Genomic DNA, 18,267 nt, shown 5'->3' on the forward strand with positions numbered 1-18,267 from the left:
AATCGTGACCACTTGATGCAGTTGTTTCTGTGGGACAAAGCACAGTGTCTTGCACGGCGCGTTTCTTGTTCTTCAGGAGCCCTGCCCAGACAGTTGGGACGAAATAGGTTGCTACCGTGTCTCGTAGATTGGACAGGCGTCGCTCCAGGATTTTGGATGCCCCTGGCGCTGAATGCTCCCCCGTAAGACAGCCGGCAATATTGCCTGTTCAGGAATTCATGAGACGCGCTTCTCGACTGTCACTTCAGTCTCAACTCTCTCTTATGCCCGTGACGTGAATCATTATCACGAAAAGAGAGAAAGAAAGAAAGAACAAAGAGACAAATAAGTCCGTATCCTCGTCTTGGAGGCGCCGGTGCGACAGGAGATTATGATGACCATCCGCCACGGAATGAGATGTCGCATACCGATTCTCGCTGAGGAAGACAACCGCTGAGACGTCCATCATGTCCGGGTTCACGGCTCTGAACGTTGAGCCCGAAGATAAGTTCGAGGAGGAAGTCGACGACACCCGCGAGATCCAACTCGAAGAAGCCTTCAAGCTCTATCAAAATGCCCTCAAACTCCACTCTCAAGGCCCTCGATATTTCCCGGAGGCTCAAGAGGCCTATGACGAGTTACTCAGATCCGAGGTTTTCAAATACCCAGAGGTCGTTTCCGAGTTTGCGCATGATGAGCTAGATGACGAGGGTGCGGTAGCAGCTGCTCAGACAGATAACACCGCCCTGCCTCTGCTGCCCAGCAATGCCGCCGAATCATCGGCCAGCTCAATTCCTCAACTCATCTATCTCGCTTTCAAGAACAGAGGCCAGTTTATTCTTGATGCCGCTTGCCATCAGATGTCAGACAAGCAAGCTTCTCGTGCCGAGCTTTGCCGGTCTCATGCCGAATCCTCCAAAGAAAGCCTCCGTCAATTTGCACAAGCGCTCGAGCGTGACGACACCGACCTGGACCTATGGAAGAAATCAGCCCGCGTCGCCGATGTCTTGTCATCGCACAGAATAGCGCGTTTCTGCTTGGAAAGCGTGCTAGCAGGCGAGGTTGAGAATGGACAGCAGACTGTCGATATATCTGGTCTCGACGAAGCGTACGCCGCCGGCGAACTCAGCCAGGTGATTGATCTCGTTCATGACGACCTCAGCCGTCTCCAAAGCTCCAACATCCGACCCAAAGACAAGCTGTTGACCGCACTAAGAGAATCAAATGACCCATACCCGGACCTCCCAAAGCGTGCACAGACCCTCGAATATCTTGACGACAGATATCGACCTTTGAGCTTCACAGTACCTCGCGCAGACCTAAAGCCAGCGTCAACAGACTTGTTCGCGCTCGGGGAGAAGATTGCTGAGATTGTCGACAAAATTCATAATGACGAAGGCTCTCTCAGCTGCGCCACCATTGTTAAAGTCGTGCTACCAGACTCCAACTTGATGAGCGACCCTGCCGAGATGAAAGATGCGGAAAGCGAAGTGCATCCCAATGGCGCCGGCCAGAACGAAGTTCTACAGGGTCCTCTCTTGAGCCCAACGAAGAATGCGATGCAAGACGAATCTTCGACCGTAGCAGACATCATTGGTCACGAAAGTTCGGCGGCACTCGCCACCTCCGGGCAACCAGACGGTGATACGGCGGACTTGGCAGCGGATGGAGATACGATCGAGTTGCGAAGTGCTGCACCTCCACAGCCCGATTCTGCGGCTCTCCCATCACGAAAACGTTCCTCCGCCGTTGCTGGGTGGAACGAGGAGCCTGAAGGCCGGACAAAAAGCAAGAGACTGCGAGCAAGAGAATCAATGGCTGATGTCGCAGCACAAGAAGAAGACACGGCTCATGAGCAACCGCAGTACTTTCTCGGACAGCTGGCAATCCACGAGCAGGCTGATCAGGCATGGTTTGATGTGGCCAACACCCTTCTTGCGAGGTTCGATATGAAAATGTACCTCTCCACGGAACAAGCCAAGCAGTCATTCTGGACTGGAGCGGACGGCAGTGAACCGGGAAACCACTCTCATGCTTCTGAGAAAGATCTGCGCCTCCTCATGGACCTACGGCATGCTTTGACAAATTGGACGGATGAGAAGGGTCAAGCAATTGTTCATGGCCATAGTAGTCAAGACTTTCCAGAGAAGGCGACCGGCGTTTCACAATTCCTCCAACGTTCCAAGCTCGCTACGCCAAAGAAGTCTCAGCCATTCGAGGAGGCTGGCACGGCTGCATGGAGTTCACTGGTATCTCTTATCAACGAGGAACCCACGAATATCTACGATGCGGCCACCTGGTGGCTTTCCTCGCTCCTCACTGGTTGTAAAGTGAAAGGCCGACTTTATGCGTCCCCTTACTTGCTCACGGCATGGTCTACGGAAACGAAGTATACGGCAGCGCACTTGGCCTGCGAAACCGAAGACTATCTGTGGCAGTCTCTGCAACAGCGGCATGAACGCCTTTCGAACCTTGGCGAAGCGACTTGTGACCAGCAGAGCAGCAGTTTCCAGCAGGTGCAATCCTCCTTCGAGCTGGTAGAAGGGCTGTTTGAGTTATTCCTCGACGTGGCCGCGACAGTCTCAGACCCGAACGGCCCGTTCGACCCTGTTAGTCGAGGCGTGAATATTGAGCGTGTGAACAGATGGGCAAGTCTAGCCAGCGACTTCATGCAGCTTTACCTCAGCTACTCAGCTCGGGGTTTGAGTGATCCACTTGTTCTGCGCTTCATGTGGACATCAGTTGCTCACGTCAGACTGGACGACGATGTCGAAAAGGCACACCTTGTTCTACTGCTCGAGGAACTAAAAGCATTCTTGGAGAAGAGTGAAGTCAGCCCAATCTACCTGCCAAACAATACGGCAATGCCTGAGATATCTGTTCCGGCAATCGAACACCAACTATCGGTGCTCAGCACAAGCGACTTCTTTGCCAGAGTTTTCGATGATGATAACAGCGATCCGGTGGCAGTCATTGAAATGCTGGAACCCATGTTGGACACAATAACACGGTCCCAGGCTAGTTCCACACCGGGCGTGAGCACACCACTGGCGCGAACAACACAAGCAGAGGAATTGGTGAAGTTCCTCGAGTCTAACAATGCGACACTGACATTGGCACTTTGGAGACGCCTGCAGAATGCTTATACCTCGATTTCATACCCGCCGAAAGTGGTATCGTGTCTCTTCCGCATCATCGAAACAATTGTCGGTGAGCTGCATACCGCCCGCCATCTCGACCTCGATGCGACATGCCGCCAAGTTGAGATGCTCAAATGGCTGCATGATGTCGACGAGGTGATGATCAAATTGCTCAGTAAAATTCCCGATGAGCTTGCTCCCTTCGAATGTATCGACGACTCCCACCTTCGTTCTTCACTGAGTGCCATTACTCTGGTCATTAAGCTCCTCTACGGGTTTGTAATGTACGATGACTCGGTCCGCGTCGGCCAGACTTCGGGGCCTCAATTCAAGGGTGCGCTCTCTGCAAAGCAGTATGAGAAAGCCAAAGATCGGATGAGGGAGATGCTTATCCGGGCTTCCAACCTTCAATACCTCCTGCTGAAGGAAGCAACAGTGCAAGACCCTTCATCTTACTCCCGTGCCGCGGATGGCTTGGCAGAGTACCTATGTACCATCCATGGTTGTCTCGGCATTCGACAATATTGCAAATATGCCAACAAGGCCTTGGTCAAATTGGTGAAGAAGGAGTTGAGTACCTTGCCAACTGAGCAGGATTATGCTGCAGAGGTGGCACAGGTCTTTTACGACCTTTATCAACTTCGCTTTGCTAGTGGCATTGGGGACGTTGACCACGGCTGTCCCTCTGAAACTTTGGATAGGAAGACAGCTTGGACATTGATACCGACAATTATGAAGTATGCTGAACGATTCAATGTGAAGGATCTCAACAAGAGCGAACTCAGGGGCACAATCGACAAGATGCAACAAGCGCTTGGAGTTGTTAAGAGCTCTCCAGCACTACAGCAGAATAGGCTGATCATTCGCGATTACCTTAAGGGGGTGATCAAGGCAGCTGATCTTTTCGATTGTACCCGAGGTGTTCTGGCTCTCCCAACAGGACCGGTGAAAGCGGACACAGAAGTTGCAGCAAGTACTGGCTGGTATTTCATGCTTGGTCACCTTACCCTGTCCAAGTACAAGTCTGTGAAGCGTGTCAGTCCCACCTCGACTGAAGATCTGGACTCCGCAATGAATCTTTTCCGCCAGGACTTGAATCACGACACCGAAAAGTGGGAGACTTGGTATCGCTTGGCACAATGTTTCGAGGCCAAGATCGAAGACGATTTGATTTGGAACTCGGCTAAGCTTAACGACTCCAGAAGTGATATCTCTTTGCTGGAACGTCAAGCGATTCACAGCTACATGATGGCCACTGCGATTGCTTTTCGCACCGAGGACGACCAGCCGGAGACGGCCGCGAAGATCGAAGATATGCTCGGAGAGTTTGGCACTCGTCTATACGCCTCTTCTCGCCCTCCTTTGGATATGGAGGCATTCAGGACCGACAAGCACATGCGCCATCTAAGCAGCACCGCAGACCAGACGATGTCCAAGCAACCCTATCACCAGCCAGCACGACAATTCGCGCTGTGGTGCTTTGCAGCTAAACTCCTCAAGACCAAATTGACGGACCGCCCCAAGTCATGGATGTCACATTACACACGAGCTAAATGCTTGTGGAAGATCTTTCAGAGCCCGGAGAATCGTGGTCGTGTCCGGGCAGAGCAAGTCATCGAGGCAGTCGTTGCGGCCATCGAAGCGCTCCCTAAGAAAGAGAAGACCAATGAGCCGATACTCGAGCCACATCTCAAACTTGTCTCCATTGTTCACAAGATGCTCAGAGGTGGCAAGATTGACTATCAGCAAGCGTATCAATACATGCAGGCGACCCGATATGCGCATGGAGTGAACCTGTCTCAAGATGAAGATGGTGTTGACTGGGAGCGATACATGATTGATGTCTTGAAGAGATTAAGCCACGCAGACAAGGCCAACTGGCACCACAGAATCACCAACCGTGCGGCCCATGTGCTGTACGATGAGTCGCCGAACCTGGCAGGAGCCCTTGGGGCGAAACACGAGTTCACCCAGCAAATCTTCACAAAGACCATGACGATGCAGGTCTGGAAGCCCGAACACGAGCGTCCGGGTCGCCACTACGTGTATACGGGACGATATGTCTCTTTCTTCGTCCATGTCCTCGAGCAACTGAACGACCGTGGAAGCCTAGACGCCCTTGTCCGCCGCATTAGAAGAAGAGCCATCGATTTTCTCGACCATACCAAGATATGGGAAGAGGCTGCTACGACTTATGTACGGCTGCTGAGGCGCCACGGCCAAATCCCAGAAGGACGAGAAAGAGCGCTATTTGATGGCATGAACCACGAGGAGTTTAGCAAGAAATCAGAGGCAATGGAACAGTGGTCACACGATCCGGACACTAGTTCGGTATACCTGGATGTCATCCGAGAGGGTGTCGACCTGAAACGTCTCAACAACAGCTTGATGAAGGGTCCTGTGATCGATGATCTGATTGGTGATGCCTATGCATGTCTCTACGAAGAGTTCGTGAAGCAGCTGCCGCCCGACGAACAGCCGAAGCCCCAACCTGCTCCGCTTCCACAAGGCACGTTCATCAATATGACGACTGATATGGGCGATGGTGAAAGCGAGGAGGCACAGCGAGCTCGCCTCAGCGATATGCTCCGAGCCCAAGGAGATGGCGCTACCGACGGGCCCTTGTCGCTGTCAATTTCCGCCCCTGTTGGCCTCGGGTTGCAGAATGCACCCGCTCCACTTGCCGGTGTCGCCGGTCAACCAGTTCCTGAAGTCCAACGCGACCGAGCCAAGCCCGGACGTACGAAGACTGTGACCCGACGCGAAATCCAACGCAAAGCCGAATCGGCCATCGTCAAGCCACCACCTATCAAGACACCCATTCTATCCAAGAGATTCGCCGTGGAAATTCCCTCAAAGACCGAAATCGAGACAGAATCGCCGGTCAACAAGCGCGTGGCGGACGCCAAAGATGTGGACGAGAGCCGGGCAACTTCTAGAAGAGGCAGCATCCAAGATAGCGCGGACGGGGATGCTGACGCCGAGGACTCCGGAAGCGAACTTAGTGAGCTCGAGGATTTGAATGAGGACGAGAAACAAATGCTGGCCGAGTTTGAGAATGCGCAGAATGCTGATCGGGAAGGCGAGGACTCAGATGAGGAACGGGAGAATACTGGCAAAGAAGGCGACGGATACGGCGAAGGCGATGATGAAGACGACGTCATGCAGGATGCAGAGACCGCAATTGAAATCCAGGATTCGCAGGAAAACGCGGCTGAAGAACAACCAGAAGACAAGGACAGCCCTGATGTGGAGTTCCACGATGCTGAAGACTAGTGGGGTGACTGATAGCATCATAGTCTCGTTCAGCAACGAATGTAACAACACAGGGAGGCACTAGAAATGTGGCAACGAGGTTGTCACAAGCTGCTGCACAACTAAACATGTCAATGAGCAACATCGTCTGCGGTTTAGACTCGACATGGTGCTGTTACGACGTAGCCTCGCGCATGTAGCCTCGTAGCCTCGCGCATGTAGTCTCGCAGCCTCGTGCGTCGTCTCGGCACACGATACCCCGAGGTACATAGTACATAGGCTTTTAATTTTCGTCCACCGTGACCATCAACCACAGCGCGCACCCACGTCCTGGGATACTCCCACCTGCGCGCTTCTCTTTCATGCCTCTTTGCCATTCTGCCGCCCCAATATTCTCGACGAGCAGGCTCGTCTCCGTCTCTTCAGCCCAGCGGCTTTTCCACACCTTTTCGCGTTACCAGTCCAGCTCCGCAATGACGGATCATGACTCGAATGAACGGACAGCCACCACCACAACGAGTTCAGATACAACCAAAAGTCCCGCTACAAGTATCTCTACAGTTACTACGGCCGCCGCCGCCGCTGCCACTACCCTCGACTCCTCATCCCACACGCCCGCGGAACTCCAACTCCTCTCCCGCATAACAAGCCTGGAACGCCAACTGCGCGAGCAGACCGCCCTTCTCGCCCGCCTCCGCACCACCCGCACCACCGCCTCGAGTGCATCATCCCCTTCCACGTGTGTCTCGACGGATGATACCGTCGCCCAGCCAAGTCCTCCCGTCGCGGCGCCACCAGGAGGCAATCGGTCTCGCTCTCGGTCTCGATCCCCTCGTCGCGCCCGGGCCTTCAACCCCGCAGCCTACACGACGCGACACATCGCGCTCAAGTTCGCGTACCTGGGCTCTCGGTACGGGGGGTTCGAGCACGCCAACGGCAACGTGACACCGCAGCCGACGGTCGAGGAGGTGCTGTGGAAGGCGCTGCGCAAGGGCCGGCTGATCAGCCCCGAGGTGCGGCCCGGCGCGGACGAGAGCGTCAATGTGCTCTGGGGAGCCGAGGAGAGGAGGCGGGTGTACGCTCAGGAGGACAGGGGTGGTGGGGCAGGGGACGCAAAGTCGGAACCCAACGATACCGCGAAACACAGCCCTCCGAGGGTGAGGAGACTCGAGCTCAATTGGGATGGCTGCCAGTATAGCAAATGCGGGAGGACAGATAGGGGAGTCAGTGCGTTTGGGCAGGTCGTGGGGATACGCGTGCGGAGTAATCGGCCCGTTGAGAAGAAGAAGAGAGGGACGATGACGACGACGACGAAAGAAGAAGAGGAGGAAGATGCGGCTCGTGAGCTTGGCGAAAACGGTGGCAATGGCGATACAAATACCGACACCAATACCGAGGCAGAACCTCTGCCAGAGGAAGGTGACATGTCCATGCCTGCTATAGACAGCGAGGATCTCGCGACGGAGACGTACAAGAAAGAGTTCGACCCCGTGGCCGACGAACTGCCGTACATTTCGCTCCTGAATGCGCTTCTCCCGCCCGACATCCGCGTGCTGGCGTGGTGTCCATCCCCGCCTGCAAACTTCGACGCCCGCTTCTCCTGCCGCGAACGCCGGTACAAGTACTTCTTCACGAATCCGGCGTTCTGTCCCACGCCGGGGCCCTTGGGTTTACTTCGTGGCGGCGATGGTCGGGCCCGCGCCAGGGAAGGCTGGCTGGACGTGGAGCGCATGAAGATCGCGGCCAACAAGCTGGAGGGCGTGCACGATTTCCGCAACTTTTGCAAAATCGACGCGAGTAAACAGATGAGCAGTTGCGTGAGGAGGATCACGTACTGCGACGTGGTCGAGTGGGATGGGAGCGGACGGGCGGTGGTGGAGCACGAGGGATTGAGTCAGCGCGACGGCGGTGTCGTCGACCCCGTGCTTGGAAACGAGACTGGCGGCCTTCTGCAGCAGACGCAAGCGGGAGAGCCGAAAGTGTACGCTTTCTGTGTCCACGGGACGGCATTCCTGTGGCATCAAGTGCGCTGCATGGTCGCGGTACTGTTCTTGGTGGGACAGGGTCTGGAGGATCCCAGCATTGTGGACGAGTTGCTCGATGTGCAGAAACATCCAGGGCGGCCCATGTACGAGATGGCGGACGACGCGCCGCTCGTGCTCTGGGATTGTATTTTCCCGGACAAGGACCCCGACGAGCCTGCTGTCGAGGAAATGGTGGACTCGTTACACTGGTTGTATGCTGGGGATGAACGCACTGTCCCTTCCCTTCTCAAGAGTCCTGCCAAGAATGATGGCAAATTCGGCGTTGGTGCCGTCGTCGATGAACTGTGGACGCAGTGGCGTGAGGCCAAAATGCAGGAGATCCTCGCGGGGAGTCTCCTCGACCTGGCCATTTCTCAGGGTGACCAGAGTCCTTTCCACCGGGGAGTCACTACCAGGGATGGTTCTTCTCGCAGTGCTGGTGTGAGGAGTCAGAAGGTCTTCGATGGGAGTGCTCGCGCGAGGCTGCAGGGGCGTTATGTCCCCGTCATGAAGAAACCCCGGATGGAAAGTCTCGAGGTGTTGAACGCGAAGTGGTTGAAAGGTCGGAATGGGAGACGTGCCCGCGAAGAGACGGACGCTACTGAGGGGGCGTGATTTCGAGGAGACGAATGCGTCAGTAGAGTAAGTCAAATAGCATAGGCTTGACGGTGGACACCGTATCATCGAATGCCCGAGTACAAGCATTTTCGAGCCCCTCGCCAGACTTCCTCGAGGATGTCGCGCCGGGGGAGCAGCGTCTGTGGCCCCAGAAGGTCAGCATCCGAATCGACGGTGGATTAGCGTGGCAATGCAATGCAACGCAATACGCGCGTTGAAACGCACCGGAAAGACAACCACCACCTCGGTAGCGCCCTCGACAATCACGGCCAAGTAGAATCTCACTTCCAGCCCCTTGAACGCTTCATGGATGACGATATCCTGGATTTGCGTCGTCGGGATGAACGTCGTGGTTGGCCCTGTGAAGAAGTACCGCGATGAAGTCGACGTCTGGATTCCCAGGCCTTGTAGGACGAGGAGAGATTCTTCTGGCCAGGACGTTAGAGGGGATTCAGATACAGATTTGAGACTCGATGAAGAATACGAATGAAAACCCACATACCGACATAATCCCTCCGTAGACAAGCGTACATGACCACGAGGCTGACGGGGACGAGAATCCACCATTCTGCTTTGTCGGCGAGGAATCTGATGAACCCGCTGAAAAGACTGAGGTGGAGCAACAAGTCGGCGTACGCGTCGAAGCTGGCCGACTGTACCGACCCCTGGGCTTTGACCACGGTGACCAGCGCGGTATAGAAGACCAGGAGCGCGCGCAAGACGTGCTTGAGGAACGTGAAGATCCGTGCTTTCACTCTGGGGATATGTACCCGGGAAGAATTGGTTGAGACTACGGGGACGTGAAGGGGGCGTGTTGAGACCGTGAAGGACACGGTCGTCGGGCTCGGGAGGTAGATTGAGAAATGGTGCATTCCGGGGCCGAGGATCATGCCGGCGTCAACCTAACCTCGCATCAGGCGGCGAGGGAGGTCGAATGGTTGATTTTGATTGTTCTATGAAGAGTACGGAGTAGATGGGGACTTGAGACTTTGGCGGCCACGTTGAAGACGTGAAAGGCACGCCGGAAGATTGTCTCTCCGGAGCGAGTCAAGGTCATTTCTGGCGAACATCTAATTAATTATCGACGTGTTTTGTGTAAGTCGAGTTTGGATGTAGACTATGATCAAGAAACCTCATTAAACTTCAGGCCTACTGTAATTGACTTATTGGCGGTTACTGGAAGAGTTGGTCGAGTTTTTGTTGCCGGACTTCAGGTCGGCGGTTCAAGGGTAGATACCTAGGTACTAATTAGATTGATAGATGTTCCGGCCGATGACTCTATTGCCTCGAATAGCGGCGCATTCCTGCAGCCAGTGGATGTCAAAGATAGAGAAGCGAGGTCACCCAGGGGTAGAGCAGAGCAGAGCAGAACAGCGCATCGCATCGCAGCATTTCAGGCTCTCTTACACGTCCTCTCCATGCCCATATACCCCAGCCCTCAGATCCTCTCCCTTGCATACACAGCCACACTCACCCCGTCGCACTCACACTCCTACTCCTCTCCCCTTGTCCGCGTCCATATCCCATTTGGGCCGTACGCTCGTGCTCCCGTCCAAGACTGGCGACGAATCACCATCACCACCATCGCCACCATTGCCACCCCTCACGCCACGGCCAGCACCTAGGCCAGGCTTAGTCTTGTAACTCTCTCCATCCGAGTCTGAGCTCACGCCGGGACTACGACTCTCCCCGTACAGAATCCCATGCTCGATCTCGTCCAGCGTCCGGCCCTTCGTCTCCGGGATAAGCAGCGTGCAGGCCGCGCAGAGGGCCATGATCCCCGCCAGAATGCCCAGCACGGCAGACAGGCCGATCGCGTCCGTCAGCTGCGCAAAGGAGAACGCCGTGACGATGGCGCCGGCTTTGCCCGACGCGGCGGCGATGCCGTGTGCGGTGCCGCGGACGCGGGTGGGGAAGACCTCGACGGGGAGGAGACTAGATGTGCGTTAGAGCGCGAAGAGGGAGTAGGCAGATGTGAAGAACGGAAGCTTGCACACGTGCACATATGCACACATCGAGATAGGTAGGGAGAGATGATGGGTAAGAGGGGAAGCCCCGGAGATTCAGAAGACAAGGAACACGATGCGACGACTTACAAGGTGGTGCAATTTGGACCCATGTTCAGAAAGAGCTGCGCCAGCGTGAATATGGCGATCAGCCCGCCGGTGCTGGTGGAGCTGTCGGTCAGCACCCCTGCCCAGATGGCGTACAGGCCGGCCACGACGGCGCTGCAGTAGAACTGTTGTCTCACGCGGCCGATCCAGTCGGGTAGGAAGATGCCGATGTAGTAGCCGGGGAGGTAGCCCTATAGATGTGAATATGATTGTGAGTAATGGTAGTCATACCAACAGAAACATTCGATTAGGGTGCGCGCTGGGCTGGCAGATGCGATGTGCAAGGTGCAATTTGAAATCCGCCTGCTGGACGAAAGAGTCGAGGGTGTGAACGTGAAGGCGAAGGGTTATACATACCGCTGCTGCGACGATGATGTTTCCGACAGCCGTATTCCACAGTGTTCCCCATGGGGTGTCGGCTTTGCCGTAGCCGATCCGCGAGAGGATGACGCTCTGGTTCAGGTTGACGCCGTAGAATGCGATATCGCTAGGGTGCAAGTAACAATTAGCATTAGTCGTCAGACATCCGAATATATGCTTCCAGGGCACAGGGGCAGAGAAACTGATTGCCAGTCTTGAGCAGGCTAGTAACTTACAAGAGAAACCAGCACATGCTGACGGCGAAGAGGACCTTCGCGTGCTTCCACTCGGAGAAATAGGTTTTGAAGTCTTGGAACTGTTCGTGAAGGCCCCGTCTGCCGTCCTTCTTCAGGGACGTCTCCTCAGCAACATCTGGGATCGTGTCGTTCCGTTAGCGGGGGACTTGAACTGACTCGCCTCGCCGCGCCCTGCCTCGCCTCCGATACGGCGTCACCTAGCCGACCTTTCCTGGGAGAACTCACATTGTTGGTAGGGCTTGCTCTCAGGCATGGTCAATCGAAAGTAAAGCGTGATGATCAGGGGCACCAGTCCGAGGGCGAACAAGAGTCGCCAGACCCAGTGGAGATGGTAAATATTATGGTCCACCGAGGACTTGAACGCGGCAAGGAGAACGAGGTACGTGATGCCAGCAGTGAAGCCGCCGAGACCGATGGACGCAAAGACAGCGAGCACGAGCTTTGCCCGCGAATGTAGCGGGTTGTGTTCGGCGGAGAGTGCTGAAGTCATGGGATAGTCTGCCCGTATGAACAATTTGAGATCAGTCGTTCACGTTTTGTGTCACGGTAGTCTGGAGCGCGGACGACATACCTCCGCCGATTCCAATGCCGGTGAGGACGCGGAAAACAGACATCCACGCAATCACATCGTGGTGGCTGAAGCCTCGCCAGGGCATTAGCACGCACAGAAGCGTGCCGAGGATGGTGATCATGAGTTCCTTTCCGTAAATCCGGTGGCGGCCTAGAGCGTCGCCGAGGATGCCGACTGGATGGCGTTAGCATCTCCGAACTGCTCGGCCGATGCGCGATGGTGTATGTATGGACGATCTTTCAGGGCGTCTAGAACAACTCACATCCAAGCTGGCCGACGATCATGCCAATCGAGAGCGCCGCCTTGATCGTGTCGGCCGGTAGTGTTGGGATCTTGTTCTCCTCATCCGCGAAGTAGAGATATCCGAGCATCGGAACAACTGGGAGGGTCAGGAAAGTCTTGAGAGAATAGGGTACAGGAAAGGATAAGGGGATACCTAGTCCGATGCTCAAGTTCAGGTATCCATCACCGAACAGTCCAACACCCGCGACGACCAAGAACTTGAGAAACCCGAACTGAGATGTTGTCTCGAGCATGGTGAGTGAGATTGCCGAGAAAGGTGCTGCTAGAACAGATCACTGAGTCCTGGTGTTCTCGAGCGCAGCCATCTCGCCACCGCTGCCCGTGCTGAAGATATACATATTCCTGTGTACCTGTTCTTGCACGAGGCTGATGCGAGATCTCGGGCCAAGACCGCACTGAACAGGAGATCTCTTCAACACCCTTGGAGGAAGATAGACATGTTGCCAGTGGCTTTCATTGTGGATAACGAATGGACAAACCAACCTTTACCACGTGCAAGTCGGCTTCGAAGGAGAAATTCAGACGGGATCGACGAGGAGTGAGAACAGACCTTGACTTCATCCCGGCGCCTGGCACGAAGTCCGCAGCGCGAGCGAGCAGAACTTACCGGTAATCCGATCCCTCAACTCCCATAACCCCTGAAAATGGCACATGGCAAGAGAGAGAGGCCAATCTCTCGCTGCTGGGCCGATAACACTGAGAGGGAGGAGTGAGAAATGGCGAGCCAGCGAGGGCTAGCGATCCCCGCACGTGGCCATGCTAGAGCCTGTTCGGGCGTAATGGAAAATCTTTGTAATGAAGGCCAAAGACCTCAGGATAATGACCAGAAAACGCTATGTATTGTGGTAAAGCGTCAGCGCTACTGGTATGTTTCCATACACCCCACGAGGAGTAACAGCCGAGCACGTAAGCAATTGACCCAAGATTGATTGGACGGACGAGCACGACATCATTGAGCGGCAACCTCTGCGATTCCTTGCTTGTCTTCTTGCGATGAGTCCCAGAGAACTCGTCCTCGGTCAGACATGTCGGCGGCGGCGAGCCCGGTAGATCTCGGCTCATCAGCCGTCCAGGCGTTGCGGGAGTCGTTCGGCGACCGCAAGCCGATCGACATCAGCCGGAAGATCACAGCATGTGTGGCGTGCCGGAAGCAGAAAATCAAATGCCACATGGGAGATGGTGTCCCGCCGTGCACGAGATGCAGGAAGAGAGGGCTGTCGTGTGTTGTGAATCGGAGTCTGCAGATGCTCCTTGAAAGCGATGTGGCGTAAGTCTACTCTTTAGTGAGGGTCAAGAACCCATGCAAAAGCCCTCTGGGTGACAGGCGACGAAAAGCCGTGTGCAGGAGGGTGTCCGAGCGATCCATTAGACGAAGCCTAGATGGCCTTCATCCAGAGCAGATCGGCGGTATGCTGTGACTTGATGCGCACGACACTGACTAAACCAGGTGGAAGGCAAACATCGAGGAGAAACTGCGACAGCTCGAAGATTCTGTCAACCTTCTCCACCAGAGATCTGGATCAGATGCCCCTTCAAATGCCCTGCTGCAGGCGACCGCGGCACCATCACAACAGGCCCCCAGCCAGCCCGATGCCACCATGACGACGGCGACGACGACCGGGCAGCCTCAGCAAAAGGAGCAAGGGTGGGAAGTCGTGATGGACATGAACAGGGGCCCGGCCGTCATCCCTGCCTCATGCGTGTCCGAGGTATCGGATGCTTCGCCAGCCGCGACGCGCCAAAGCCTCGTCGACGACTTCGACCTGATCGACCGTGGCATCATCAGTCTGGACGACGCCGAATCCTTCTTCCGCCTGTACGCCCGACGCCTCGACCACTTCTTGTACACGATCCTGGCCGAGCATGACTCGCTGGCAAGCGTGAGGAAGAGCTCGCCGCTCCTCACTGCCGCGATCTGTGCCGTGGGAGCCCTCCACACGCCGTCCAACTTATATTACGCATGCTATCAGCACTTTGTCAGCCTCGCGTCCTCGAGGATGTTCTCGAAGCGGAACAATCACGATGACGTGCGTGCCTTCTGCATCGGTGCGTTTTGGCTGAGCGATATCTCGTGGACTCTGGTCGGCGCAGGCAAGTACATCTCATTGACTGAGACCCGCTGACTGGGCTGACACGGTATGTGTAGCTGCGCGGATTGCGGGCGAGCTGAACCTTCACCGCTGTATTCCAAAGGCGCCACACACGAAGAAAGCATGCTACTTACGCACCCGACTATACTATCTGGTTTTTGTGTGTGATCATCACTTCTCCATCTGCTACGGAAGGCCGCCTCTGACACGGGACTTTGGCGCAATAACGCCTCCCAGTCAGTTTCTGCAGTCCGAGTTCGCGACTGAAGACGACGCCCGGCTGGTCAGCCAGGTGGAGATCTGGACCATCAGCACCCGCGTCTTCGACCAGTTCAGTCTCGACCCTGAAGCGCATCTCTCGGACCAACTGATCCCACAATTGCGGCGGCTGAGTATCGCCTTAGACACCTGGCGTGCCGACTGGAACGAGAGGTTTCACGTCAACGAGTGCGTCGGGAACTATCCACGAAAAGGAGTAGGCCTTCATTTCCACTTCGCAAAGCTGTTTTTGTGCTCCCACGTCTTCAGGAGGGCCCCTGCCGCCGAGGGCGAGCATTTGCAACTGGATCCTGATTTGCAGGAGTTCGCCACGAATGCGGTACACTCGGCGACATCCATTCTCCAGGTCATTGCTGCGGACCGTGAGATCCAATCATATCTGCATGGGCTTCCCACGTACTTCGATACAATGATCGCATTCGCTTTTGTCTTCTTGCTCAAAATCCGGATCAAGAACCCCGCAAATCTCAGAATCGACAAGGCTGGCATCTCGGAGACTCTGGATGCCCTGGCAGTGGTGCTGGAAAACGTGACGACAACCATGCACCCAAGACATCTGCTGACAAGCATTGCTAGCAGTATGAGAAAGCTGCTTGACCGGTTCCTGCACGGTGCGGGCCAAGAGGCCGCTCCGGCTCAATCTCAGGCCGTGCCTGGACCGCAACCGCCTTTCGACCTGGACAATCAGTGGCTCAGCCCTACAGATGCGATGTTCCTCGAGAACTACGACTTTCTGTATTCGCCAGGTGCGGACTTGAACTTCGACCTCGACCTGGGAGTATCTCATCACCAGTAATGAATGTGCAAGAGCTGTGCTCAATTCGCGATTCCCCCCTCCCCTTCACCAATTTAGCGCAATATCAAACGCATCGAAGTTTCTCCAGTCGCGGTCAGTAGGTGGATTGTCGGCAGGTAGTGATTTCAGCAGAGGAATCTGTTGCTCTGAGAGGCCGCCGTGAGATCGGAGGCGATGATCGCTGAGCTCGCCGAGGGCATGCTCTTCCCGTCGGCTTCCGAGCACTGCATTCTTCTGAGAGATCAGAACAATATCTCCCTCACGATCGAGAGGCATCTCGAACATCTCAGCCGCGGTAGCTCCATCGATAGCCAGTAGGACTTCAGGGAAGGAGCGAAGATGGTCCAGGGCTGCTTTGACGCCAATCTCGGGATGATTCAGGTACACCCGGACAAAGGAGCCTAGAGCGCCGTGGTGTCGGACAAATGGATCCGTGATCGGGCAGATGACCCTGGACGAGCCGGCGCCGAACTTGAGGTCCAATTCCTCCTCGACGAAAAGCACATTTGGCGTACCGTCGTCGTTGCATTTGTCACTCATTCCGTGATCACCAGTGACAGTAACGGTGGCGCCCAATTCGACGAGGCGTCCGATGCAATCATCGATAGCTGACATGAAAGAATTGGCTTCCTTGCTTCCAGGCGCATGTTTGTGCTGAACGAAGTCAGATAGCGTCAGGTAGAACAGGTCTGCTTTGTCTTCCTCGAGAAGTTTGACACCCGCTTTCAGAACAAACAGAGACAGGTCTCCGGAATACTGGCTTGGTGTCGGTAAGCCTAGCCATTTCGCAACATCAGAAATCCCGTTATCTGCAGCTGTGCATTTATCGGCATACTGTGCGGAGAAGGAGATGTCTCTGGAGAAGTCCAGGCCGTGGTTGATGATCGCTCGTAGCTTGTCCTTTGCCGTGATGGCAGCAACACGCACGCCGCGCTTCGACATCTGCTCTAATATGGTCGAGCCACGGAGCAGCGAGTCATCAAGCACCATTTCTTCCTTTCGAGTTGCCCGGTCGAGGAAGAAATTCCCCGAGATTCCATGCACGGCCGTGGGGGCACCAGTGATGATGGAGACGTTGTTCGGGTTCGTGAATGAAGGCATGGCGCATTTCGCAGTGACCGCAAAGCCTGACTGCACGAATTTGGCCATGTTGGGAAGAACAACGTCGGAGATACCTTGCTCGAGATATTCGGGGTCAAACCCGTCGATGCAGATCACCACCGTCGGTCGTTCGGGAAGCTTGTATTTCCTTCCGTGTAGTTCGAAGCTGGAGCGGGATTCTGAAAATTGTTAGATCCATCGGCATCGGAGTTGGGCTCGCGAGCAATTCACTTACTGAGTAGGTTCATGGTTGCCATTCGCTCGTAGTACTCGAGTGGCAGAGTTTTGATGTTTGGCACTTTTGCCATATCGTCCCATCTGCGAACAGCCAGTTTGGCCTCCAGAAGGGGGTCTTTTTGGGCATCGCGGACTTGGTCTTCTGTGAAGGTGCCGCCCTGTTAAGTGTCAGCTTGTTCCCAGGCTCGTATCCCGCCCCGGACCAGAGCGAGGTCGATCGTACCTGGAATTTCAATGTCGTCTTGCTTGACTCGCTTAACCCTGCATAATACTCCCGATCGACGGCGGTCAAGTACCGCTTGGCCATAACATGTGCGCCCACCAATTGACATATCGTCTCGCTGAACCCTAGAGCGCGAAGATATTTCTCGCCAAGTACTTCATGGCTGGCGCGACCGACAAACACACCATCTGGAGCGATCATGGCTGGCATGTCCTCTGCGGCGGGGATGAAACGGCCGACATCGTGCAGCAAAGCGCCGAGAATGGTGTCGTCGTCCGCGCCGGCTTCAACCGCCAGTTGCGCAGCTTGCAGCGAGTGCTCGAGTTGGGAGACGTTCTCACCGAGGTAGTCGCCCTGGCCCTGGACCTTGATGAAGTGGAATAGTTCTTTGACACAGGCCAGGGTGTGGCGCTCAACAGACTGTAGCATTTTGCTGAACTCGTCGGTTTGCGCGAATCTATGAATCTGAACGTCTCGTGGCTTGTGCGACGAGTTTGTACCAGGACTGTGATGGGAACTGTGACAGAGATGATGATGCGATAGTCAAATATCTCGTCGAGCTCGATGCATTTGTTCTTCCTTAACTTGCTGCCACGTTCGGTCAAGCATAACCTGCTCGGTAGACAGCCGACGTTGTTTCCTGCTTCGGACTGAAGATCGAGCTCTTCAGCTTGTGCGGTTCAACTTTCCAGACGACAAAGGGCGTATTGAGGCTACACAGACACCAGCTTTGGTGGGACAGATGGATAAAAAGTTCCACTGGTAGCATGGCACTGATCAGATCTTGAGTTCAGAGTCCAAGAGCGGAGACCAGCCGATCGGGCGGCTACGGCACGAAGACCGCAACCCGGAGTGACAGCGCGAAAATCGGTATACAGATCTGCAGTATTAAACCAGCGGGGTATTTCTGGATGCGGTCG

General features: G+C 55.2%; 6 protein-coding genes across 6 annotated transcripts; 3 read left to right on the forward strand and 3 right to left on the reverse strand.

Annotated features, from left to right (window-relative positions):
* Nucleotides 1-446: 446 nt before the first annotated feature.
* Nucleotides 447-6,395, forward strand: G647_02420 (uncharacterized protein; the record flags this gene model as incomplete). The annotated part of the gene is made up of 1 exon (XM_008726769.1): nt 447-6,395. One exon carries the CDS (start codon nt 447-449, stop codon nt 6,393-6,395), a length of 5,949 nt encoding a protein of 1,982 aa, XP_008724991.1.
* A 452-nt stretch (nt 6,396-6,847) lies between these two features.
* G647_02421 (tRNA pseudouridine(38-40) synthase) lies at nt 6,848-9,013 on the forward strand (the record flags this gene model as incomplete). The annotated part of the gene is made up of 1 exon (XM_008726770.1): nt 6,848-9,013. The coding sequence occupies one exon, from the start codon at nt 6,848-6,850 to the stop codon at nt 9,011-9,013; it is 2,166 nt and encodes a 721-aa protein (XP_008724992.1).
* A 65-nt stretch (nt 9,014-9,078) lies between these two features.
* Nucleotides 9,079-9,906, reverse strand: G647_02422 (uncharacterized protein; the record flags this gene model as incomplete). The annotated part of the gene is made up of 3 exons (XM_008726771.1): nt 9,079-9,156; nt 9,242-9,444; nt 9,519-9,906. The coding sequence occupies 3 exons, from the start codon at nt 9,904-9,906 to the stop codon at nt 9,079-9,081; spliced, it is 669 nt and encodes a 222-aa protein (XP_008724993.1).
* A 594-nt stretch (nt 9,907-10,500) lies between these two features.
* G647_02423 (uncharacterized protein) lies at nt 10,501-12,854 on the reverse strand (the record flags this gene model as incomplete). The annotated part of the gene is made up of 7 exons (XM_008726772.1): nt 10,501-10,951; nt 11,113-11,321; nt 11,488-11,617; nt 11,727-11,862; nt 11,973-12,245; nt 12,319-12,492; nt 12,581-12,854. The coding sequence occupies 7 exons, from the start codon at nt 12,852-12,854 to the stop codon at nt 10,501-10,503; spliced, it is 1,647 nt and encodes a 548-aa protein (XP_008724994.1).
* Nucleotides 12,855-13,646: 792 nt separating this feature from the next.
* Nucleotides 13,647-15,786, forward strand: G647_02424 (uncharacterized protein; the record flags this gene model as incomplete). The annotated part of the gene is made up of 3 exons (XM_008726773.1): nt 13,647-13,888; nt 14,069-14,667; nt 14,768-15,786. The coding sequence occupies 3 exons, from the start codon at nt 13,647-13,649 to the stop codon at nt 15,784-15,786; spliced, it is 1,860 nt and encodes a 619-aa protein (XP_008724995.1).
* A 45-nt stretch (nt 15,787-15,831) lies between these two features.
* Nucleotides 15,832-17,776, reverse strand: G647_02425 (phosphonoacetate hydrolase; the record flags this gene model as incomplete). The annotated part of the gene is made up of 3 exons (XM_008726774.1): nt 15,832-17,066; nt 17,123-17,282; nt 17,348-17,776. 3 exons carry the CDS (start codon nt 17,774-17,776, stop codon nt 15,832-15,834), a joined length of 1,824 nt encoding a protein of 607 aa, XP_008724996.1.
* Nucleotides 17,777-18,267: the final 491 nt, after the last annotated feature.

The sequence above is a fragment of the Cladophialophora carrionii genome (genome assembly GCF_000365165.1).
Source record: "Cladophialophora carrionii CBS 160.54 unplaced genomic scaffold supercont1.2, whole genome shotgun sequence".
Taxonomy (NCBI): Eukaryota; Fungi; Ascomycota; class Eurotiomycetes; order Chaetothyriales; family Herpotrichiellaceae; genus Cladophialophora; species Cladophialophora carrionii.